Source organism: Calonectris borealis, chromosome 8 (genome assembly GCF_964195595.1).
Source record: "Calonectris borealis chromosome 8, bCalBor7.hap1.2, whole genome shotgun sequence".
Classification (NCBI taxonomy): domain Eukaryota; kingdom Metazoa; phylum Chordata; class Aves; order Procellariiformes; family Procellariidae; genus Calonectris; species Calonectris borealis.
The window spans coordinates 14,116,361-14,143,875 of record NC_134319.1 but is presented as its reverse complement, the minus strand read 5'-3'; the positions used below and the strand labels follow the sequence as shown (position 1 = coordinate 14,143,875).

The following is a 27,515-nucleotide window of genomic DNA, read 5'->3' as shown; positions in this document are numbered from 1 at the left end:
TACCTGAAGGTGGTTACAAAAAATAGTCCTAGTTGCTGTAATTTCTTTTTTTTTTTTTTTTTTTTTTTTTTTTTTTTTTTTTTGTCCTCTCCAAGTTGGACTATGGTTTCTAGATCCTGGATTACAAAACGCTCAATTCCATTAGCTTTTAAGCTGACAAACAGGTATTTTAGGATGATATGCTTTTAAAGTCATGTAGCTTATAGCATCTGCCGTCATAACAAAAGATAAGAGAAAGTTAAAAACCACCTGTACACTTTTTACTTAAAAACCACATTAAGAAATGCAATACGGAACATACCGAAATGGGAATTTTTTGAACAAACAATATATAATGTTAACAATATGCATAAGCACTAAGCAGCAAATTTTTTCCCTTTGTGATACTGCTCCAGCAATTGCTTAGTTCCTTGTAGATTTAGGACTACAGCTAACTGACACTGTATGAAGAGATACTGACTCGAACAATATCTCCCAGAAGTTCTATTCCTTTGAGTAACAGAAATGGGATTCTTCTTGTGCTCATTAAAAAGTTATTGTAAATTAAATCCCAACTTCCATATGATTTACTTTCCTGCAGAAAATCACATATATGAAGATAACACTGCTACTTCTTAAGCTACCTAACAGAGCAGGTAATTACTAAATTTCCACAGGCAAAAAGCTGACTGCAAATCTTATGTATTTTCTTGTGAAGGAAAAAAAAAAAACCTAAAAAAAACCCCAAAACTTTGAAAGTGTTGTTAAAGCACTGCATTATGGTTTTAAACTCAAGTAAAAGCACGCCCGCAAGGCATTTCTTTCACCAAAATCATGCCGCAATCAAGGGAACCAGCCCTATACTGTATTATAAAACTAGACTATTACAGAGGGCTCTCCATTTCCCTACACACCTTTTAACTCTAAAGACAAGTAACTCATATTTGTATTCAAAAAAGACTAAATTCAAGCATATGAAAGTTCATGGGCAACCCCTATCCCACTTTGTGTCTTCAGCAAACTTTCCTTTATCTAGGACCTGGGCTTTTCCTTATTCTTCATGGGAGTAAAGTTCAGCCTTTGAAAATAATGAATACTTGAGATCAGCATGATCTTTAAATATCTGCACTAGCGAAATGCTTTTACAGTGTTCTTTGTGCATCCTTCCTCTCAAGCATAGACCTACTCCCTAGGGATTCAAGCTGTCACATCAGTACCACCCATCTTCGGGCTAAGCCTCATTTGCAGAACATGGCCCATAGCACTCTCTAGTGAAAAGTGCTAAGTCCAAGTTCACAGAATCATTTAAGTTGGAAGGAAGCTCTTGGGATCATGTAGTCCAACACCCCTGCTCAAGCATCCAGCTTGAGCTCCAGCTCAGCTGCAGCAGGCTGCCCAGGACCATGTCCAGTCGGGTTTTGAGTATTTCCAGGGATGGTGACTCCTCAACCTCTCTGGGCAACCTGTTCCAGTGTTTGACCATCCTCAGAGTAAAAAGGTGTCTCCTTGTGTTCAGATGGAATCCCCTGTGTTTTAACTTGTGTCCACTGCCTCTTTGTCTTGTCACTGAGAGCTACTGAGAAAAACCTGGCTCCCCCATCTTCATTCCATCCCATCAGGGATTTATATGCAGTGATAAAATCCCCTCAAGCCTTTTCTTCCCCAGGCTGAAGAGCTCCAGCTCTCTCAGACTCTCATCCATGGCGCTGTGCCAGATGCACTCCGGTAAGTTGGTATCTTTCTTGTACTGGGGAGCCCAAAACTGGACACAGTACTACAGATGCATCCCCATCAGTGCTGAGAGTAGAGAGGAAGGATCATCTCCCTCAGCCTGCTAGCAAAGCTTTGGCCTTTGCTGCCACAAAAGTGCATTGCTGGCTCACGGTCAGTTTGTTGTCCACAAGGACTCCAAGGTCTTTCTCAGCAAAGCTGCTTTCCAGCCAGTCAGCTCCCAGGGTGTACTAGTGCCTCAGGTTGTTCCTCAGGGAGCAAGACTTTGCATTCCTGCTTGTTGAACTTTGTGAGAATCCTCTGTCCAGTTCTCCAGCCCATTGAGGTCCCTTTGAAAGGCAGTACATCATCTGGTGTTACCAGCCACTCCTCCCAGTTTTATATGATTTGCAAACTTGCTGAAGATGCACTCCATCCCATAATCCAGGTCATTAATGAAGATGTTGAATAGTATTGGCCCCAGTATTGAGCCACAGGGAACACTACTACTGACTTGCTTCCAACTGGACTTTGTGCCACTAATTACACCCCCCTGTGCCCACTCATTTGGCCAGTTTTTAATCCACCTCACTTTCCACTTATCTAACCTGTACTTTACCAGTCTGTCTACTAAAGTCAAGGTAAACAACATGGATTGTTCTCCTGTCATCCACAAAGCTAGTCACCTCACTGTAGAAGGCAATGAGCTTGGTCAAGCATGATTTCCCCTTTGTAAATCTATGCTGACTACTCCTGATGACCTTCTTGTCCTTCATGTGTTTGGAAATGCTTTCCAGGAGGATTTTCTCCATCACCTTCCCAAGTACTGAGGTGAAGCTGAGTGGTCTGTAGCTCCCCAAATCTTCCTTCTTGTTTTTCTTGAAGATAGGAGTGGTATTTGCTCTTTTCCAGTCTACCGGAAAACCTCCCAATCTCTGTGATCATTCAAAGATAATTAAGAGTGGCCTTGCAATGGCATTAGCCAGCTGCCTCAACACTTAGGGGTGCAACCTGTCAGGCTCACGGACTTCCAGTTTAAGTGCACCCTGATCTAGTCCCTCCACCACCGAGGTTCCAGACTTCCCCTCTGGTCTCAGGGGCCTGAATTCCTGAAGGCTTGTTTTACTGGTAGAGACTGATGCAAAGAAGGCACTGAGTACCTCAGCCTTCTCCATGTCATTTGTCACCAGCTTCCCTGCCCCATTCAACAGCAGGCCCACCATTTGCTGTTTATGTACTTGCAGAATCCCTTCTTGCTGTTCTGCCTGAAGGCTGAGGAACTATCTGTAGCAAATGGCTACTCTTGCTCCTCAAGCCACATGCCCTTTGCTAGACTCGCAATGCAGTCCTCATACATTCTGGGGCAATAAAGAAAATGCTTTCATTCCACTGGGAGGTGGTTCAGGAGTCCAAGCTGATTTTCCCAGCCTATGCTTTGTGCAGTGGGAGGCAACATACCAAAATGATATCTTTCATGTTTTGCTCTTTAAAATATTTATACACTTGTGTATTTCTACTGCTATCTCCAATTTCTGTATAAATGGGTAATGTTATAGATAGGGTAGGGATATAAGAAATAAAGTACTTGGAGGCTCGAGTACTGTAGCAGAAATATGCGTTGACTTTGTAAAAACCGACTACAGTTTACATTAGGCAAGATAATGAATAAACTTTTCTGATTAGGAAGATGTAAAATAAAATGAGTGGTTTTCCCTGTAAATTTTACTGCAGAAGTCATCTGTATGACTTGTACTTAACCCTTTTCTTCTCATGCAGCATTACAGTATTTCCCCCCCACCCATCCCACAAAACAAAAAAACCCCCAAATATTCCACTAGTTGTTACAGATTGCACTTTTAAAGCACAGACTTGCCAGTCTTCTGCATTTCCAGTGTCCTATTTAAACAGTTGACATACACAGTCTTCGTTTTATGAAACTGGAAGATTTCGCCTAAGTACTTCTTTTGATGCTGGAGAAATGTTATCTGGGAAAATTACTTCAAACTCTATAATTAAGTCTCCACGTTGGTCAGGATTTTTGGGAAATGGCAAACCATATCCTATAATTCGTCTTCTCATCCCAGGCTTTACAACTTCATTTACTGTCATGGGTATGGTTCTTCCTTCTATCGTTGGCACATTGATAGAGCTGCCACACAAAGCCTAAAGAAAGATTGTATCATGAGAGAAAGAAATTGGTCAGAACTTTATTTGTACTTACACCTGAATTTGGATTATTTAGAAAAGACTAGCATTCTAAACAGTATTTCCACTGTGAACTACTGAGAAGTCAAAATTCAAATACAGTGTTGTTCTCTTAAAAAGGGAAGGCTTCAATTTGTCATTGAATACCATGGAATTTACCAATCTTACGCAATGGCCACTGGAGGATAATTGAGCTTATATATCCTTCAAAGACTTTATCAAATAATAAGGTAGTTGAGCACAGAGTGAACTCTTCACTCATACTTTTCTAGAGATGTCCAGCTTCCCAGTTTCCATTAGAAATTTAGAGCCCTGTTCCATTTTTTGTTTGTTTACATTGCACAGGGGTTTACTCTAATACACTATCAACGTATATTACACCCAATTGCAGAACAACATTTAAGTGTCTATAAGCAGAGGCATATCAATTTTCACAGCTATCTTAGGTCAGCATTTGTGATGCTCAAAGAAAAGCAAACAACTATTTTGGTGCACCAAAATTAAAACATCACAGACCTTCTCCTGCTTTATCCAATAGTTTTGTTTTCATTACTAGGATCTCTGATAATAACATTTTGATTCCTCCAACTTCACCTGATCCAGCACACTTAGTCTATACTGATAATGTCCAATTTACATAACAACGCAATGAGTCTAAATAGGCTTTTATCTATGAAGGAACTATATTACCCACATTAACATTAAATATTGTCTTTTCTCCCTCCCTCATCCTATTTTAGGTGTTTCACCTCACTTCAGATGTATTTTTAGTTAAGAATCCTTTAAGAAGGAAGCTCATAATGTACACTGAAAGCTTATAATGCAAGCAAGAGTTTATTTCTCCAGCTAAAGCTAATTAAAAAGAAAAAACACATCACACACTCAGGTACATTATCTTTTAAATGATGACCATGTTGAGGCTTCAGACCCTTACAGATTCTGCTCAGTTGTCTTTTTGATTTTTTTCTTTTGAAAGCCAATGTGTTTTGACTTGGAACAGAATTTTAAAAAGCTATACCATTTTTGTTGTTATATATAGCTCCTATAACACCTGTTCACAATAATTTATCCTCATGAAATCAATCTCTATGTACTTCGAAATCACACTGAAATAACTTATGACATAAAAAGGCAGACTTAGAATTTGTTGGCAGTGAAAATATTTAAGACATTTCTACTTTGTCCTACAGAAGTAGCGATCATATCACAGCAGTAAGGAGCATACTACATTAGATGTATTTGTTAATTGTATTTGTGTTTGTTACTTCAGCCTAATACATATGTAGCTAGAAAGGTAAAGTATGAAGATTTAAGACATATCAACCTTTATTCTTACCCTTCCACCCTCATTCTCTTACACCTCTATAGTAAACAGCTTGAAGTAATACTCCATTTTTATCAAAACAGCTATTGCTTCCGCTATAAATAACTGTGCTCTGCAGCCACAAGTTGACTTTACAAGAGTGAAATTCTATTTAAAAAAAAAAAAATCCAAAACCAACAAAACAAAACTTTACTGCTGCCATACAGCTTGTGCAGCATAGCCATTGTATCATATTGTTAACAGGTTTAAACATTTAGAGTTCTACCAAAAGAGAAACTTACCTCCCTTAAACTGATCTTAACAGGATAGATAATATTTGATCCATCTCTCTTGAAGTGAGAGTGAGGTTTATCTTTAATGATAAAAACAATATCAGCTGGAATTGTGTTGGGTGTTTCATCGCCTTCTTTTGGAAAAGTGATTTTGGTGCCTTCTTTCCATCCTCTTTTTATCTCAATAGTAAGAATTTTGTCCTCTGTTCGGACACTTCTACCATCTGGGTTAAGCCTTTTACGTGAAATCCTCATCCTTTTTGTGCAGCCATGATAGATCTCTTCCAATGACACTTTAAGTTCATGGATTACAGGAGGATCTTGTTTACGACGTAATTGGCTACCAACTGTATTCCTTTCCCTTGGAAAACCATTCATACTAAAACTAGTGAAAGATCCAAATGGATCACCATCCACCTCCATGTCTTCAGTGTCTCTGCCACCAGGCATCCTCCTCCCAAAGAAGATGTCAAAAGGATTTGTGCCACCAAAGAAAGCTGCAAATGTAGCATGTGGGTCGCCATGGAAGGAGTACCGGAAGGTACCACCCTGTCCATCAGGTCCTCCAGCTCCTCCTTTCAAACCTAAATAAGACAAATAAGCAAAGTTAAAAACAAATCAAATATTAGTATAAGCTTTCCTATTGCAGAGTATAATGATATCAGAACTGATGAGTCGAAAGGGTCTTTGCAGTAGCGTGAGAGGTCTCCTTTTCAATGAGGACTCAACATCAGACTATGCAATACCAACTAGTAATTCAATAGCTTGAACAGCAACAAAGTTTCTGAAGCTCTAGAATGACTTCTACTTCAGAAGAACAAGTATTCTGACACTGCCAACTTTATTTCATATGATTGAAGCCAGTTATTCAAAGAATTAGCATCTTAAAACAGAAGAGAGGTCTGCTTGACTTGATCTTTTCTTGTTCTGCAAAGTCTGTTGGGAGTTGCATCCCTCTTCAAGATCACTTCTGGGGAAAATTATGCAGTATCATATGCAGCATTTGCCATAGTCTCCATAGCTCAGCTCTAACTCAGTGTTAGCTTTACCTCTGTTTTCCTGCAATTCAGTTTGAGTAAAAGGTAATGTGCCAATAGTCAAGCAGCCATATGCTTCCTTAATGTTCGATTTAGAATCCCAAACTTATCACAGCTTGTGTTCCTATGATATAAAATAGGTAAGAAACCTGGGAACTCTTTTCAGTGCAGCCACAAATAAAAATAGCTTGGAAGTTCCTAAGACCAGTTTGGGTACAAAAATTTTGTATATACTGTCACTGTCTCTGTGCAAAAAAACAGAATATTCTCAAATAGCTTTGTTCTTTCTCTTCTATCTTCCACAAGGAGAGATCTATATATCATTTCTTCCTGATAAGATTTCCCTTATTCCCTTCCTAATTCTCACTGGACATTCCCTTGTACTTCCTGCTCTCTCATTCCAAACCCAGCTAAAATCACTTTTCTTAAATGCCTCTTTCCTACTAGGTGATCTCTAAGTATTTCCTCGTAATAGTTAGTGCTCTCCTGCACTGACCATTTCAGGATACCTTCTCAAACCTTTAAGATGAAAGACTGAAAGTCATCTTAAGAGATTTTTATTTCTAAATTTACAATGTTTGTGTGTTTTTTTTTTTTTTCCTCTTCAATCTTACAGCAGTTCAGCACTACAGCTGGTATCCTACTTCCATAGCCATAAAAACGTGGAGGCTTACATTAATGAAGCATGCATTCCCTAAATTTGAAAGAGAGGTTTTGGGGTTTTTTTTGGCTCAGTGTTCTAGACCTTCTATGCATAAGCTTAATACTGGTTATCAACAGTAACCAAGTAAGACATTAGAATGACAATGCTTTCCCCATCTCAATACCAGACCATATTAAAAGTACTTAGCAACATGTAGTACATCCTTCTGTCACAGTACTGTTAATGTCAAAAAGCAGATCAGTGTATTCAATTTGTGATAGTAGGACACCTTCTGAAATAGCTAGCCAAAAGTTATTGAAAGTACATCAAGTTCCTGGCTGTAAAAACACTGAGGTTTCCTCCTTCCTCCCTCCCCACCCCCTGCCTTTCCTTCACAACTACTAGTTACACTCTCAGATGCAACTGAAGAGCTTGGAGAGCAACTGAGGCATCAGGAGGTATTTCCACCAGGAATCACCATTCTAAAAAATCATACTTTGGTTTAATATTATGCCCCAAATAAATAGAAATCTATGTTTTGAACCTCTGTCTTCAAGTACGCAATACCAGGATGCCAAAGGCTGCATTGCTTTATATGCTTTACTTCAAGCTCTTTGGTAAAAGTGACTAAAACGGTATTTTGGGAAAGTAGTCAGGATGAGCTGCTGCATAGGAATCTAAAATGCAAATGAATCCACAGAGTAAACAGGTTTATAATGATATACAGAAAGGAGGCAGGGGGTGAGAAGGAAGAAGTGCAAGAAAGCAAAAGACCCAAGAGACAACAAATGCCTCTGATATCTACATAAACACTTTTTTCCTAAAATGTTTCAGTAACAGCACTAAAGCTTTGAACACATGCAATGGAACAAAAGACCAAAAAAACCTGCATCCTCTGTAGAACCTGAACGTCTTCTACATGAATTTATGGATGTTAACAATTGTATTAAGTCCTATGGATGACAGAGGACCGAATTTTATTATGCATTCATAAGAACCCACAATTTTCCCCAAAGTACTGCTATTTAAGTGTCCTATTTTATATTAGTAAAAAACATGGCCCTGAGTGAATGGCAACGAGTGAGTGGACCTACTTGTCACAACGGAAGTGATTACTTCATGTGGAATTTCTGATACCATACATTTAAGGGGAAGGATGTTAATTACTTCCTCTGTTGCTCAATCATAAGACTGAAAGTCATGTTGGTCAAAAATAAAAAGTCATCCTCTCCAGATAACCATTTTAGGATAAATATGATATTTCTGAGGCCTCATTCTCTTGGCATGTTATCACTGTTTACAATTAAAGCTAAAAAATTGTTCTGGTATTTCATGACATCAGCCAAATTCTTTCCTCTCCAGGCAAGAAGCCAAGGACAACTATGGGCTGGATACCTGGGCATCTGCTCAGAAGGACTGCCCTGCCTAGATCAAGCAGACTGCCCTTTAGCAAAAATTTAAGAATACATCTCTTTCCAATTGCACCTCAAAAAGTGCTATGGCAGGGGAAGACAGCAGTAAGAGATCCCAGAAAGCTATTTATGGCTCATACAAACTTTTTGAATTCAGTAACTTTTTGCCTGTCAGGTATTTGGGAATTTTAAAAAAACATACAGAAGACATTAAAGTAAGAAACTAAAACTATATCAGCATTAAAACACTGCAATACATTTTACATTTAAAAAGCTGATGAGTCAAACTGCCAAGCAGTACAAATACATTGCCTAAAAATCAACACATATCATGTTTTCATGCATCATCTATGTTTATTTTGCTTCATTCAACGTAATGAAAGTGACCGATTAGAGTATAACAGAGACATACATACCTTCCTCCCCAAACTGATCATAGATGTCTCTCTTTTTGGGATCACTCAGCACTTCATAAGCTTCTGCAATCTCTTTGAATTTTTCCTCTGCATGGGGAGATTTGTTCTTATCTGGATGCCATTTAAGCGCTTGTTTTCTGTAAGCCTTTTTGATATCCTCTTCAGAAGCCCCTTTTTCAATTCCCAGGATAGAATAATAATCTTTCCCCATCCTGAGTGTTGGAGGAATTCAGATTTTCCTTGCTATAAAGAAAGCAGTGTCCAGTGTCTTAGCAACGTAGAGATGCTAGAGGAGGAAAAATAAAGATCAAATTTGGAATTGAAGAAAACAGAACTGTTACAAATCAACAAACTCTCCGACACGTTGAAGAAACACTAGACAGCTTCTCCGTATTTCATTCCTTCCCCCGTTGCTCATTTATAAATAATTACACACACTGGACAAGACACAGCCCTCTTTAGAGTCCTCCCATCTACAGTACGTGTCTCCGCTCTTTCTAGAACGACAAATAATACAGGACGTCACTTCCCCGACTGCCCCAGCTGAACAGTCTGCACAGCTTTCATTCTCTCTCTCTCACACACACGCATGCGCACACACACACACACACAGAGAAAATGCTGAACTTCTATATCCTCCCTCCTCAAGCAACCAGCAAGTTTAAAGGTTTAATAGCGTGAAGCCTTTCACCACCAGGGCTGAATCCGGTCAGCTCTGAAGACATAACTGCCCCAACAGAAATGCAGTAGCCCATATAAAGTAATTACAGCATTTTACTTCACAGTTTCTATAGAGACAGCTGTACATATAACTGTTTTCCAAATATATCAACATGGATTTGTACCCTTTCCAGCAAAGCTACGAAGTATTTTACACCCAAGTTAACGACAAAGCTTCAGAAAGCGCAGCTTCATTTCTTTAAAAATAAAATTAAGCCACCCTCAACCACAGTTGACTGCAACCATGTACTATTAAGCAGTAAGAAATTGAATCTGAGCAAAAAATACCACTCAGTTTACCACAACTCAAGCCACTCAAAAAAAGCAGACCAAAACTGTTACCCCCTGCCCTGGTCTCCTTCTACACAAGAGGCAGTATCAAGACTATTATACAAGTATGGCAATATATCAAGCAAATAACCTTCATCAGATGAGATATTAATAACAGAAAAATACCTGGTTCTTACACATTTGTTTTACAATACATAGTGCAAACTTTACTACTGAAGTATTTCTCATGCTCTGCAGAGGGAATAGTATGAAGTTTCAGCCTGCAAGATTTCTTTTGGATCTTAGTTAAGAGCTATAGGTCAAGAAATTATCCCTACTTGTCAGTATGGCAATAAACATCAAGACTGATTAGCATAGCTTGAAAAATAACTCCTCCCTGGAACAAAGTATTAAAATACACCAGTTTTGGTCATATCGAGAAATTACCTGTATGAAGACATTTCTAGGCTCAATTATGAAGTTACTTGTATGAAGACAATTAGGCTCAATTACCTTCCTTCTAATGATAAAAAAGTTTAAGAAAGGCAGCATATAGCAGCCAAGGGACCATCAAACTCAAGTGGAGAACACTAACCTTCTGATTCAGGGAGCATTATATTTGAAGTTGTTTTTTATAACCTGCTCTAACTTAAAAGGGGGCTGATCAGAAGAGACAGAAAATTTCTCCTTAACCAGAGAGTACTAGAAAAAAATTTGGGACTTTTTCTCTTTTTTTTTTTAAACATATGTCATCTCCTATTCCTGACATCATATCTATTCTTTTTCAATTTCTGCAATAGAATTGACTAGATTCCCTCAATGTATCCAGGATTTGCTTAAATTTTTTTTTTTTTTTTTTACATTCCCCTTGGAATAGGGGTGGGAAAGATAAAAACAGAATAAAGGTGAGATTTCATCACAATATTTGAGAAAGCAAGAACTTTTTGCATGTCTGTTTACATTATTTCAAATGTAACAGAGGCCAAAGGGTATTGAAAGAAGGAATCAGCTCCCCTTGCCATCAAATCTCTCAGAACTTACTTGCATTTTTGCAACACTGGGAGCCACAAGGTTACAGAATCAATTATCTTTACAGTTGAAGGAAGAAGTTGTTGCTGAGCTCCACATGGAATAAAGCTAGTCTTTTACTAATCACCCTTTTCTTTTTATCTTTCTTTAAAAGTGCTACTTTTGTTAATTTATGATTGGTATTTCAGATAAATTCTTGTAGACACATATCATAAATTCAGCATTTTCTCCACTATGGAGTTCTGAAAGCAGTAGGTACAATAGCTTGAATTAAAACAGGACTTCAATTGATTTCATGTAAGATATAATTCCACTCCCTAAGAAGCTACTTTACTTACACACGTTTTAGTGGGCAGTTTTAACCTTACTTTGCTCAAGAAATGGTTGCAAATATGACAGGTCACCATCCAAACCCAGCAGATACGATACTGTGAACTACAACAGCAAACAAACTTTATCACTATTGACAGAATAAGATTTAAAGCAGCCTTAAATTCTCCTGCAAAACTTGCAGTACAAGGAGTTGTTATGCTCAGCTGTGCTCCTATGGTATGGTTTGAGCAACCTCTGGTGGGGTCATAACTTACATCTCTTGAAGTATTCCCACCATTGAGTGTCTGAGAAGGACCCCATGATATTTGTGTCACTGTGTTGTCATATAATAGAATTGTCAGAACAGCAATAGCTCAGACTAGTTTCAGGACTGTATTTTTCATTATGTTTTTCAAAACTTCTGGTTGATCGAAGTGGCAGAAGGGTGCATACACTAGTTTAAAAAACAAGGTACAAGAAATTTTCGCCTTTGAGAATATTATATCAAACACTTATCTCTCCTTTTAAATATCAAAAGAATACTCAAGCAGCTGCAATTAGCAAGGCTTAGCACTCCCCTCCTCCCCCCCTATTTTGTAAAACATAGTAATTCATTTCCCAGGTTTCATTAAAAGACCCAATAGTTAGGATTTCTTCATAAATCAAAAGTTTCTTCCCCTCGAGTGTCAAAACTTACAGGACAAATTCGGGTAACAACAAAAGTTACACTGGGACTTTTTGCTGACACAGTGAGTAAGTGTTCAGGCATCCTTTCTCTCCTACAGAGGAGAACATGCTATTCTGGCATAAGTGCTAAGTTATACCCTAATTAGATAAGTTATTCTCTAAAAATGAAATTACTTAAGATTCTGAGCAAGATGTACAACAATGACTACATTACTTCTACTTTGTGCCCTGCATGAGATCTTCAGGTCAGAATGAATTTACAGTCTGGTATCTCATATCTTCTAGGAGTCGATAGGGTAACTGGAGCACCTCCTTCGAGAAAGGATGTTCCTTCTTTTTCTCCATGCTGAGACCTTCCTTTTATCATACAATCAGAGATCTTTTGGAAATACAAGTAGGCTACCGTTCCTCTCACATATTGAGTTTTTTAAACAATTTGTAATAGATTGAGAGCTATGACTTTCTTAGAATTAGTGAAATTTTTTTTCAGTTATTATTATTGTTAAAAGACTATCATGAACAAGATGAACATCTAGTGATCATGCTAATGATCACTTGGGTACATCCGATCATACCAGCACTTCTAAGTTTTTACATCTTCCAATCTTCTAGTATTAGAGCAGTTTCAAGGACAGATAATAAATCACAGCTGTTATGTTTTTAGAACTCTGAATATCTGATCTTTGCAATTCATTATTGTTCATTTTGTTATTTTATCCCACATTCCTCTTCAGAGTTATTAACAAAAGATAAAAAAAGGAAAATCCTTCATGTACTCTCCACAACAAGGACTTCTGGCATTGCAGTCCCTTCAAATAAGCACAGATAACCAGAAAACAAAACAGCTTTAAAAGAAAAAAAAAACCACAAACAACTACGTATTTAGTTTTACTGCTATAGTCCTATCTTCCCTGTTACCATATACACCTAGAAGTGGAAGTATTTAAAAAACTCTTCTAAACTATGAAAAGATTCCATTCCCAATATGTTCGAATAAGATTTTTATTTTTTGTTTAAATGCCTGAATAAGTGTCCCCTACAAAAACATGTAAGGTCATCACCTAGTGTGCGACAGATGAACTCATTTATGGTATTATTTTGTTCTTTACAAGTTTCTGCATTTCTACCTTAAGATCTTCTTCTTTCGTAGTAGAACTTAGAAACATTACAGGGCATTTTGTCAGTAAGCCCATTTCCCAGAGTCCTTGCATTTCAGTCACCTCTTACTTCAGAGATTGACATCTTGTGTCCAAGTACCACAAGGTACCTGCAGTGTTATACACACCTGCTCACGCACAGTTCCAATTGCGGCATACTGGGATGCATGCTCACCCTCTATTTGGACTTTTAACTTTTACTTAAAGGAGGGGTGGTTTCCATGATTCCATTTGTTTAGGGAGCATTAACAGCACACAACCCGATAGATCCTATGAAGCCAAGGCTGGCCTGAGCTGTGACAAGCCAGCAGTAGTGCACCCTGCAACTTACTCAAGCCTCCCAGAAGCAAGCCACTAAACCACGTATCTATAAAATTGGTAAGGCCATAATCTAAGACTTCGATTAAGAGTGCTAAGCAACCTCTCAGACATACAAATCCAATAATGCGCTTGGCTGTGACACCACCTCAAAAACATAATAGATAAAAAGCCCACCATCAATTAGCTACCTTTCTTCCTCATTCTACCACATCAGCATTTCTCTGACTGATATATCACTTTATGAATCAATTAACCATCTATTTCATCAGTTTTTTGTTTACACAGTCTTCAAATACAACAGCTGCATTCCATTTCAGGCATACAGAGAAAAAAGTTTTTACCACCGTAGTATCAAATGGTATCGATGAAGCTTTTGCTTATAACCAATTCTGTAAACCAATTTTCTGCCAAACTAGGGAGTCTCAAACGTGGCTTCCTGTTCTTGTAAGCTACTTTAGGGTACTCTTATTATGCACTGAGAAAGTTAGCAACCTGTATTTGTTCAGCGCTTCCTTACATCAGTGTTACTTGTTACAGTCCAAATTAAAAACTAAACACATAAAATGGCAATTTCAGTCCAACTTTTTGAAGTTGACTGGGGAAAAAGAATTGGTGCGCCTTCAACGGTAACAAATTACTAAAAAGCCGAATAGACAATTTATTAAAAAATCTTACTAATTCTCAGGAAGACTGAATAAAATTTTGAAACCATACAGAACTTGCCTAATATAATCCCACTCTTATTTACAGAGGATTTTCTTTGTTCTTTGATAAAAAACAAGAAAGTGACATTCACTTTTGTAATACAAGACTTCCTTTTTTAATCTAAAAATGTTTATGAAATATATACTAGGAAGCTGAAAATTTTTCCTGCAACAGTTCACCTTCACTTCTGAGACTGAGTTTGACTACTTATATGCAGCATTCCATGTGAGTTAATATTTCAGTGAAATAATTGTTGCTTTAAAATACCTTTCCTATTACTCTCTCTGAACAACCATAGTTTAACTCACATACATATGGACGAGTGCTACACATCATAAGTTTGGCAGAACAGTGAGAGCAAGGTCATACCACTTCCAGGTCTTAGAGTAGTTGCATTGATAATATTAACTTTGAATTAGTTGCTTTCTTTAAAGAAGCCTTCATAAGAACAACTGAAATAAATTAAGGAAACATTCACAATAATAGTTACACTGAATTCAACTTCTAGATTAATCATAAATTAGCACCAGTATGAGGTTACTTTAAGGAAAAGCTTCTAAGCAGAACAGTATCATTATTCCCTGAAGTATCTGAAGTCGAACAAAAATGCTCATTACTTCCTTTAAATTAAGCCATTTCTTCTGCATTCCTCACCTATTAAACCTTAGAAACAAAACTGAAAAAGGACTACATCACAGAACAAGTTAAAGAGCAAACAAAACCCCAACGGCAAATTCCAGACAGATCACAACTATAAATACACATGTGCACGTAAATGTCAAGGCAGAGGAGCCAAACCCCTCCATAGAAGCAGCTCTTTCACAATTAAGTATCATAATATTTGCAAACCCACATTAATGAATGGAATAAATTGACATTTGTCTACAATGGTTTGAAGAAAGCATATCCATATACAATAATAAAATTTTCTATAAAATCATCCAATTGTTTTCCCAGAGAAAAAAATTTTGACAATGACTTTTCTCCCCATCATCTTTAACTGTATGTAGTTGTTGACTGAGCCACATTTATACTTTTGGACTGTGAATAAGACCTTGTACATGCAAACGCCATTCATTAATTCATCAAATAGAGTTTCACTACAGAAATATTCAGTAGCTGGTCTTATATACAGAAACAGATTTTAGAGTTTACAGCAGAAGCAACAAATAGTTGAAAATTTTTTACACATCTAACAGAAAATGCAAAGTGAAACCTGCAGAGCGTAACAGTTCTTTCTAATCAATGGCCCTAAAAGAAAAGCTTCCTTTAGTCACACACTTTACAGCCAAGTAACTACCCAAATTTATCAAATTTTTACTTCAGATCTCTGCAGAAACATGCTGCTACTGTGATGGAAGTAAAAAGTTCATTGTACATTAGGATTCTGGGGCTGATTTTACATATAAATAAATAATCATAAAAAAGTGAAATACCACATAAAAACTTAAAACAATTAATAGATTTATAAAGTTACAATAGACAGTGACATTAACTTTGTTAAACAGCATACTTGAGTAACTAGGCACACTTATTTTGTATTTTCATACTACATACATTGTGTCTTTGAGACACTCTACTTGTAAAAGATTAAATTGAAATGTGCCCTGAAGTATTTACCAGTTTGTGTACTACATACATCATAATTTCTTTCCTGAGGCACATGCAACAATGCAATTTAATGCAATTCACTGACAATTGAAGCTTACATTAAGACGACTTGTTGACTTTTTATTTCCTCACAGATTAAAAAGGAAGAAACGTAGTGGGATAGGTATAGTCATGCTTTACAAAAGTATCTGGCTTCCATTAGAGATATATCTAAGTCACTGTGAAACAGTACTTCATAGGACACATACCCACTAGACTTTCTATATTTAAAAATCGACAGTATTGCCCGGAAAGATCTGGTCTGATTATTTTTGGTTCAATAAGAGATATTAAACAAAACTGCAGGATACGAAGTTATTCAAGACAACTAAATTCACTATATATAAGTTATACCAGTCCTAGCATCAACAAAAATATTTTCCATTTTATGTTGGCACTATCTGCTTCAAAATAATGTTTATATTATTACTGGAATATACATGAAGTTATGCTCCTGTCAACAGGCCAAAGGACATGTTTTTAAGGTCTTCTGTGGGAAAGCTTACTTTAAATATACATTCCAGTCAACGTGATTTTACAGCTCAAGTTCAAATGTTAAATCTCAAAACGCACACTGCTATCACCCAGAGATATACTGTTACCGCTTCTGAACTTTCAAAATGAATTTTTAAGCCTGTGATTCATGCAGCCTTCAATTTTATTTGGAAAATCTGCATGACAAGACAGCAGGCACCGTTAGCAATTTTTTTTTTTAATCAGTTTTATTTTTCTTGTTACTTTTGTAACAATAGACCAAAAGCTAGAAATCCTATGCACAACTGAAAATGTTCATCATATTTTCACATTAAAACTTACTATAATTTATTATATATTAAGTTATAGGGTTGGATTCTTCTCTTCAGAAAATGATTATTCCCACTATATATATATTATGACCTACGTAGAAGTACATACAGCACTAGAAAAAGAAAAAAAACTGATCTAAATCTCAAGTAGATTTTATATTAAACATGGTTACAGCAATCTTCAAAAACATGACTAGGACACTAGCAACACATGCACACTGATCCTTCATCACAACATAGCTAACTTACATGTCATTAACATAAAGAATTGCTTTCTCATACCTGATTCCTGTCTACTAAGTCACAATCTCTACCATAGTTGAGGAACAAAAATACACTTGAAAGAATTTTCCAAATTTAACTTTCCATCGCTGAGAAAGAATGAACATCATCTTGCAAGCAGGCAAAGTTCTTAGGACTCAGCTATGATGTATTGCATTGATGAAAACGCAATTAACTCCCCCTTACTTCACAATGGTGTGATTAACTACTTCATTCAAGTACCAGACTGCACTTAGAAAAACGAAAGGAAACATCCGAAGTATGGTCACACAAGGCAACACACACACGGTATCTTCATCTACAGATTAAGGCTTCCCTCTTCTGAAAGAATATGGATCCCACAAGTTGTTTTCAATTCCTTACTTACATTCATTGTCCTTTTCAATTCCCACCCACATAAATTTCTGTAAAAGGACTCTTCTTCAAAACAAGTTGATTGGTCAACCAGGAAAAATGCCAATCATATAAAACATTTAACAGGTTCCCTCACATTACTGACTACGCCTGTTTACCACACTCACAAACTTCAAGTAGTTAATGACATTGCTGCCATATATAGTTTTGTAAACATCTACATAGAAAAGTGTACTGTGTTGGTAAGGAGAAATATCTTCTCACTATTGTTACAAAAAAAAAAAAAAATTCATAAGGAAGCTGAAGTTCTGTTTCCCCCAAGAAAATGTTCTGTTTTGACATGTTCTGCACAATTTACTATTAAGTTATCAGTTTGGGGCAAAGAAAGCAGAAAAATACACTAGTCAAAGTTCTTCCTTTCAATTTTACATATAATAAGCCTAGAATTTTGTCCTAACTACTTTTGTCTCTGACTGCTATCACTCAGGAATTTATTCAAGACTCAAATAATTCTGTCCTGAAACAGCCCATACGCAAATGAAGAGTTAGACTTAATCACATATTTATCACACTGTGCCAGTCTGGTTTCTCCCATGCCACTAACATTCCCATGTTGATTATATAACAAGTAAAGATATTTAATATGATGAACAGTTTAAGGCTTCATAATTGTTCACTGCTTCCCTCCAAGACTAGTTGCTTTTTATTTTATTGTATTAACGTTTAAGTTTTATAGCCTTTCTGGTAGTTGTTTTAAGAAACAACATACTGCTGCAATACAAGTCTTTCAGATTCTCACGTGCTAACATACTCAGACCCTGAATGTTTTCAATATTGTCACATAGGTGTATTTTATTTGTTATACACACGCTTTACGCATATGCCACAGGCTTCCATGTTACACTTTTCTCAGCATGAATAATGTACCACATAACAAAATAGATATTGCTTAAAAAAGGTAAAAGTAGTACCGATTAATTCTGATTAGTCTCAAAAAGAATACAAGATTGCTTGGTAGCTAGGAAAAAAAAAAGCAAATGAAGTGTTAGGAGTTATTAGGAAAGGAATAGAGAACAAGACAGAAAACATTATTATCGTATCATATGAACAGTGCAGTACCAATACTACATCTACACCATAACACTGTGCAGTTCTGGTCCCCTCAACTCCCCCAAACCAAGTATAATGTTTTTTTAAATGTTCAGAGAAGGACCATAAAAGATGATCAAAGATATGAAAGTGCTTCCACATGAGAAACAACTGAGAAAGCTTGAGTTCTTCAGTCTGTAAAAAAGACAGAAAGAAGTCACAGAGGTCTACAAGGTCTACAAATGATGGAGAAACGAGGAGGAGGAGACATGACCTGTTCATGGTTTAATCACATCTAAGCCAGAGCCACTACGTGAAACTAACAGAAGCCAGTTTCAACAATAAAATTAAGAAGTTCTACAAGTGATAGAATTCCCTGCCAAAGGCCACTGGAAACTCAAAAATGTTTTCAGTGGGACACTGAAAAAATACCATAGAATAGATCCACTGCAAGTTTCTCCACAGAGAAGCCAGAGCAGGAATTCCCTGAGCTGCAAATATTTGGAAGCTAGGAAGGTGGAAAAGAGGACCAAGCGTTTGCTTAATTCCAACTTTCCCTAAAGCATCTACTTATGGTCACGCTCGTATGCAAATTACTGGGCTAAATAGACCACTTAACGGACAACCACTTCAGCATTCTCTAGATGAGCACCCTCATTCGATTCATGAAAATCTCAATATAATGCAATCCAGCCACTCCCATGTTCTAAAGAATGAACACTTTCTAACACAGAAGCGGAAAATGTGAGCATTGGCACTATGTAATCAATGCTGTCCAAATGAATGGGTTCAGCCAAGCACTAGAGGTCTGCTCCAACTAATGTATTAGAAGAAAAGTGTTTGGGTACTCTTTATTCTAGCATGCTTCCTTGTCATATAACTGGAGTATTGTTTTGTATTAGTTTTCAAAATAACATTCAACTCATTTATTAGTACTGCCAAGGAGGGTTGCTGGGGGCTTTTTTGTTTTGGATTTTTTCCCCCAAAAAAATTGGTGTTTTGGTTTTTGGTTATTTTAAACGTACATACACTAGAGGCATATTACTTAAAACTGGCTGAAATTACAATCCAGGGTACCACTTGCAACCATGCTTCCTCCTCTTTCTCTCCTGCCACCTCTCCCTCTGTTCCTATGAAACAAAGTATCAGTTGCCTATAGGCTCTCAGACAATTCACACACACCTTTTCAGTTGTTTTTTTTTTTTGGTATGTGGACTACTACTCTCATTTTCCTACATGCATATCTATTTATTATATAAACTTGGGAAAATAAGCAATGAATATTAAACATATCTTAATTGTTTTCCATCTAAGTGAAATAAAGACAGGTGTTGCTCACAATAAACAGACTTTTTAAAAACCGTTATTTAACAACACTTGTAAAGATGTTTCTAATATTCCTGTTTTCAATAAAAGTGAGGCTTAATTTGACATTAACACTTGATGGATTCAACCCCACTCCTGCAGCACAGAAGGGGCAGAAATCTCCCTACAAGTATAGAGAGAGAATAGCCGGCTCATATGCTACTCCTTCTGCAGTCCGGCATTCTCCACCCCATGGACCAGGGCCAGCTGGCACAAACCAAAGTAACATTTGCTCTGGGCCAGCTGAGACTGGACACAAGGCCAGCCAGCCAGCTCAGACCCTGGGAACCGTGATTGGCTCCCTACCAGTTCTTCCACCAAATGAATCCTGGTGTAGGAGAACTCCTGTGACCTAATAGTAATGCTATGTACTGATTAACAGGAAAAGGACAATGGAAAAATAGTGCTAGTTTCCACAATAACCCTTGCTGACTTTCCTTCAAGAAATTGGAACAGAAAAAGATTTTTTTAAAAGGCATTTTAAATGCATTTATTTCGATATCCTACATAAAGTTAGTTATAACAACTATCTTGTCACCCAGGAAACATTAGGATGGGCAGACTGTTTCATTTAATATCTATTTCAATAGTAGAAGCATACAACAGCTCCTCTTTTAGCCTTTCACCTGTACAAAAAGGAGGGTTATCCCCCACCTATAACAATTTTTTGGTGTTTACCTTAAGTACAGTAGCAATTCCTTCATACACAGCAAAGGAATCCCTAGGGGTTTCTTCCACCAAACAATGTAATTAACAACCTGTTGTCTCAGCAAAGAGACAGCAGAGAATTCAGGGCACCTGTAGAATACATATAGTCCTCACAGGCTAGCTCTTGCTAAGAATCTCTGGGAAGTTAGCACTGGCATGACTCAAATGTGACCTGATCTGAACCTGAAGTCCTTCTTTCCAATGGTTCTCAGCCTATCACTTAAGTATTTGGATTCATTCAATTTAAAAAAAAACAAAACAGCACCAACACACTACCAGTTTGGAACATTCATTAGTGGAACATAACACATTATAGAAATATTTTCCTAACAGTGAAGATAGTCTACAGCTTTATACTGAAGACTGATAGGCTCATCTAGAGTTGTACCACTACTTCAGTCATGTTCCATAATTAAGGAACAGACAGAAGTCATGTCTGCAAGTTATTTTTTCTTCTTGCAAACGTATTAGACTTTTTCTGACATAATTGAAAAGCTATAAGTAAACAGAACAGCTGAGAGAAAAAATCTGAATAAACATGATACTGATCATAGTTATGGGTCACATATAAGAGGGGGAAGGGTGAAGGGTAGGTGGAAGATGCCTGCACCATCCCTATCCACACTCTACTTAGTTATTATTTTTCTGTAATAATGACAGAAATTAATAGTTTCCAGTAGAAAAAAACTATTTTCTCAGTCTTGATGAAGAGAGGAACTGCAAAACAAATAAATCCACTCGGAAAAGGGACTCAGCTACATTGTATTGTTTTTAATTGCTGTTATACTCAAACAAGAAGAAGGTTATTAATGCATTACCAAATAAGGAACTGCACACATTTTTGCTGTGGACATGTGATCATGCTGTTCTTACATAAGCAAAAGGAATGGTCACCCTAGATGCTTTTTCCAGAATGTGCTCGTCAAAATCCCACCCAGCTGCTCTGATTCACACAGCTAGTTTTACGTGCAAGGCTGAAAACACACACACACTGAACTGTTGTATAAAGACAGGAATTTGCTAAGGATATGTCAGAACAACTCTGTTTAACCTGAAAGAACATACGTCAGCATACCTAAATTCACTTGATTTAAGTTGAAACAATAAGAATGTTCACCTACAGAAGACAGAAATACAGGCAGCCCTAGTTATATTTATCAGAATCTGCTGTAATAGAAGTCAAAATAGTTGCTCATTAGTCTTTCAAATGTTTCAACCACTTCCCACAGCTCAAATCAGGTTTCTTAGTTGTTTTTTTCCCCCCGCTTAGTCAACCTAGAAGGGTTTTGGGAAAAGAAGATGGAAGAGGGGAGTTTGACAGACGTACATTGCAGTTAATCTCTTAAATGACTTTATTCCTCTAGATTAAATGGTGCTAGGTAAAGAAAGTACAACATGGAAAGATGAACAATTAAGCAGAAAAATGTCTAGGTGTTCTAAAGCGATAACGTTTTAAAGCGATAGCAAATTTCAGCATCTATTCTACCAACTGACTATAGAAATTCTATAGTTTTGTGAAAATTTTCCCTCAAACTCATAACAAAAGTTCAAACTTTGCATGGTAGCAAGTCCTAGAAAGACAGTGATGTATTTTCTTTTTAATCTTTTCTCTGTTCCCTCTGAAAAAATGCAGTACAAAGAATAGTGATGAATTAGAGGACACCTGCAAATAAAATCTATCATTTTGATGACTATTTATTGAAAACATTACACGGAATCAGTTCACTCATGGGACGTAATCCTAACAGACAACAACCTGTACAAAGGAAGTAGAAGATCTTCTCTTTGTATTTTCCGCATAAAATACCAATCCACAGTCAGAAGGTTTACAGGTGTATGGTTTTTTGTTTGTTTAAGCTAAACTTATGGAACATCCTGTTTTCTTGCTCTTCAGATCAAGTCATATCATGACATCCACATCACTGATTTTTGAGTGGTATCTGAGATTAACCCAGCAACATTCATCCCTTTCCAAGTTTATGGAGCATTGTTATTGAGGGCTCATTTTTAAATACAACTGGGCTTTTGATAATTACACCATGATACTTTTAACCACCAATAGATATTTAAGTGGCAATTAGACTACAGCTTTCTCTAAGGTGCCTCTGGACACTGATTTATTAAAGAAAAAATATCCTTACACATTCACAAACTTCACTGCAAACATTTATTTTTCCCAAAACATGCATGTAACCCTTACAATAAAGTTTAAGAGGATTTTCAGTTTAGATAAGTCATAATCATGGTTTTATGGACCGAAGGGATTAGTTATTTAGAGCTTCTCAAGCATCTCTTCCATTTTTCCTTTCTCACCCTCAGAAGAGATTTACCTTTCTACGCTTGTTTTTTTTTTTAATTAACTCTGCGATATATGCACAATTTGGTTAAAAATAACGTGCTCTGACTCACAAATTAACAAATAAAAACGTTAGCTGTAATTAAACAGTATCAGAAAGAATGCTACTAGGGATCAGACCTATGTAATAGGGAAGTACACCAATCCCTTTAAGGTAATCAAGCTTTTCCCACTTCGAGATGAGAATTCTGAATATTACTGCTTTAAATATGTATTTACACCCTTATTAACAGGGCTTGAATTCACATTCTTCAGTGCTCTGCTGATAGAGGAATACAGTAGACACTTCTATCCCCTACAGCTACTATTGCAGTAATTATTTGTTCTCCCTTTAAAAGTCCCCCAGTCCCTATCTCTGCCCTTCTTAACCCCCATTCATGTGCAACTTCCATGCCTAGCTCCGTTCACCAATTTATTTCAAACAAGGCCTTGCACACTTTTTCCCCCCCGTGTGGGAAGAGTTTTGCAGATGCTAACAGCAAACAAATTCTCTGGGCTCTTGAAACTTTCCTTCCCATGACATCCACACAAAAACATCCAACCCCCTTAAACAAGTAGGATGCTGAAGACTGATGACCACATTATCACGCTGACTAGTATTATCCAGCTGCCTTTTTGCACTACATTCATTCTACATGGTGATACACTGTCTCATTGCATACTTCAGTTGAATTTAAGAAAGAAGTGCATGTTCTCTGATTTATCCTTCTGTATTTGTGACACACATAATGCACTGGTGGTCTAATGCAATTTGATAGCCTTCTGTAAGCTAGTCAAGATTTCAGAAGTCATGTTAATCTTTTACTGCTCAACTGTCCTCAATCCCAGAATCAAATGTGCTGGTAGACCTCAACAGAAACCCTGGGGCAAAGATCTCTTTTTCCCTTTAAGTTTTACTATTAATTTCCTTTCAGCAGTTTCAACCCACTTCTAGCTTTAAATCAAATAAATACATATGAAGTAAAAGTCACAAGAGTAAACACTTGCAAGACAAGTGCTCTAAAGAATCTACAATATTTACACGGCTTTTCTTTAAATACTTAATACAGTATAACATTTTTGTTAAGAAAAGCAGCATGACTAAGTGTAAGCCAAAATCCCGAAAGAGCTGGAGTTTTTTGAAGCTTACTATACAAAAGTTGGTACACAGGGTACCAAATACACGCTTACAGAGCAAGTTCATTCTTGCCCTTCCCCCAGAAGTCAAGAGGAAAGCTGTGTTATCATCAGTGAGTGAAGGCAGATGTGACAGCAGCTGCAGCAGAGCAGGCTGCCCTCCCTCTTCAACACTCCCATTCCCTCCCACAAATACTTTTTCCAGTCCCCTCGAACTTCCACCCATTCCTCTGCATTTGTCTGAAATAAAGCATAATAGGAATATTTGCTGACTAGGAAGACACAGCTGGCCATCACTTGAATCACCCTGGGTAGGTGAATTCTGCACAGTAATCTTACTATTTCAGTCCCAAAAACTTCCTCTTGCCCCTCATCTCTCTCAAAAGAGAACTTAATTATGAACATTGTATAGATTTTGTAGACAGTTTAAGTTATGCTTTAATATTACCATTTTTCCACCAATACATTCTCTTTCAGATCCAAATCGTGGATCTGAAATTTGTAATTACTACTTCAGTGCACGTGTAGTAAATATGAAAGCTCATGACAGATCAACAGCTGTTTGGATATAAAGCACATGCTGAATCTTCTCTCAGTAGTTACTCAAGGGAGTTTTCTACTGACAATGTTGCAGATCCTGGACACCCTTTGCCAGTGCAGGAGCATCAGCTGACAGTTAGGATCTGAATCAGTTGATCTAAATCTCCTGAAGTGATGGAATCATCAGAAACCAACTGCAAATTTTCCCACACCAGCAATGACTTGCAGAAAGCATAGCAGGCAGATGTAAAGCTATCACAATGGTTACCCTTCTCTGATAGTTAGAGACTGTAATAAATTTTCCTATATAAGTATTTAGTGTACTGAGGCAAAGCTAAACAGAACATGATACCCAGAGAGTTGCCAAGGCAACTTTATAAGAAATGTAATCCCTTAGTTTATGACCCTGTGAGTGGTCTCCTTACCTGTACTAGCAAACCACTTCTTTCAGGACTGCCTTACCCTTTGGTCTGGTCACCACATCAAAGTTAAAGTCAATTGTTAAAGGAAAAAAAAAACCAAACAATCCAACAACAGCAAGCATGCACTGAAGTGTCTTAGCTTATGCAGATGACTTGGGTCAGTTCCACACTTTTACATCCATGCTTTTGCAACCCCTGAACCAGGTAACTTAGAAATACCCCGAGTACCTTTTGGTAGAAATAAGGATTCCTTCATACACACAATATTTGATTTAAAAAAAAAAACGGAAATGTGTTTTGTTTGTGATTTTTTTCCCAGAACTCTCCATTAATTAAGTCTGTGACAAGCCACACCACACATAAAAAGCTTTCTGACTTGTCAGAGTTCTCAGTTGAACTAGCTGTTTCTCAGTAGTTACATCTACCAGAAAGTTCTAGTTGTTGTTGTTTTCAGTAATCATCAGACTATCCCCTGAAAACCATGAGAGATGTCATTATCTTATAAGTTTAGTTAAGGGAGACACCTTCCTCCAATCTCCAAAAGAAATACTGAACGACATTTTAAAACTCCATATTTTCTGTTACCTCTTATGTTGTCTACTATCTTATTATTAAAATTCTAGAAGATAAGTGGTAGAAGATTTCTCTACTATATGTCCTTTAGTAAGGATGAGTTACTGTAGAACCGAGGCTTATTTTACACAGCAAAACAAAAGTTCTCTTGCTCTAGCAGCAGAGTGCAAATATTTGCTAACTAATCTACTACATTTAATTTCTTAAAAGGCAGATTTGAGAAAACAGGCAGTGAGTAATTTTTGCACGGGAGAAAGCAGAATAACCTGGCATATGCTGCTGTAACAAGTCAGCAAAGCATCTGAAAGAATACTGCAGTTAGCACAGTTAAGGGCTTGCATCCTCACCCCACTCCATTAAGAGATTAAGGAGAAGAAATTAATCCCATAGGGATAATTTTCTCAACAGAAGTATCATTTAATAAAGGGAAATGGAGATAGAGTGCTTAAGAGACATGGGTTTCTAGCAGATAGGTTCTAAGTGCCATCATGGGAAATACTGATAGAAGCAACTCTTTAGCTGTTCATAAAGATCAACTTCGAAATGGTGAAAATAAGGGCATAATATTTATACAGCATATAATATTTAAGATCTTACTCCTCTGTAATTTGCTAAATTTCATGTTCTAACTATCTGAAAGGCCTAAGAAATACAGTGACTTCAAGAATTTAGAAGATTGAGGAATCATATATATACTAAGTATCTCATCTTTCAAATGAAGCGTCACCTCAAACAGCAGTAAAAAGCTGATAAAAATTTGAAAATTAACATTCACTTATCATTAGTTGTTTATGAATGCAACTAGAATACTTACAGTACCAGACAAGAGTGTTTTCATTAACCCAAGGCATTAAAACTGCTTAAAAATATCATCGTTACATAGCTCCTGGCTTGTCTAACAGAACTTAGCAAAGAATCATTATCCCATTTCGTAACAATAAAAAGCAAAGTACATAGACGCTCCACATCTTCTAATAAGCGAAGAGCCATAAAAGACATAGCCAGTAGCCAGTATTAGCTTTAATGCATCATAGTCAACTACTATTGCTCAACTTATTTATTTGCATAGCATGGCTGGTATACACAGCCAAATTCTCAGTAACAAAGGAAATGAAAAAATAGTTCAAGGTCAAATTATTGTTTAGAAATAGCAAAGAGTCAAGCACAAAAATTAAGTTCCCACTTTCCAAACCTATTTTTGCTTCCCCCTCTCCCCCAGTTAACACAGCTACATTAATGGAAAGTATATGCTAATTCTTCTGAACAGGCTTTTTCAGCAGAAGCATCTCAGCAGCAAGTTTCACCTAGCTCTAATTATACACTGTAATCTGCCTAAAAGCATGTAGGTATTTTAGTTTTGTGGAATATATTAATCTTAAAACCCTTTTGAGCTATACTACTTCAAAAGTTTTATAGAAGGAAAAAAAAAATCTAGCACACGTTTGCAGCTTCCTTTGGTGGAGTTATCTGGACTGGAGGTGCAGAATAATCTGACCACAGCAGCAGCACTGTGTCTTAAGGTCTACTAAAATGATCCCATTTATAAACAGCAAGAAATGAAGGGACCAACGAGAAACCAGGAACTTCTTAAGGCAGCATGGAAGTACAAGGCTAGCCAAAAGAGAAGACAGCAAGATGCATTTTCTTATACGATTTCAACAGAGTTGCTTCCTCCCTGCATATATCCCAAAACTAGGCAAAGTCCAAAACAACAGTTCCTTAATTAAAAGTACTGACAACAGAGAAACACAGACTCATTTAGGTTGGAAGAGACCTCCCACACTTCAGTTTAAAAGTACGTATGTTTAAAAAAAAAAGCATGATATTTATGTAATCCAGGAGCCCATGAAGTAGCTACAGTTCGATGCATACAAATAAATTCTTAAAAATTGCAAAGCATCCCCTCAGAATAATACAGAAAGCAGTTGTACAGCTTAGTTCCCCTTCAGTATTATCTAGTCTCTACTGCCATGATAGCTAAGTAGATGTTCTATGACCTTATCTAGATGTGAAGCCTTTGCAACACTGTCATCCATATTCAGCATGACAGTTCAT

At 37.0% G+C, this 27,515-nt stretch overlaps 1 protein-coding gene across 3 annotated transcripts in view; it reads right to left on the bottom strand.

Moving 5' to 3' along the window:
- Positions 1–238: 238 nt before the first annotated feature.
- The window catches only part of DNAJB4 (DnaJ heat shock protein family (Hsp40) member B4), a 28,274-nt gene continuing 997 nt past the window's right edge, over positions 239–27,515 (bottom strand). For all 3 annotated transcript variants that reach the window (XM_075156116.1, XM_075156114.1, XM_075156115.1), the window contains exons 2-4: positions 8,999–9,284; positions 5,500–6,074; positions 239–3,852 (exon numbers count right to left, since the gene is read on the bottom strand). In XM_075156116.1, coding sequence (XP_075012217.1) covers positions 3,619–3,852; positions 5,500–6,074; positions 8,999–9,209 — 1,020 coding nt within the window. In that variant the 5' untranslated portion in view covers positions 9,210–9,284 and the 3' untranslated portion in view covers positions 239–3,618. The remainder of the gene's footprint in view (positions 3,853–5,499; positions 6,075–8,998; positions 9,285–27,515) is intronic.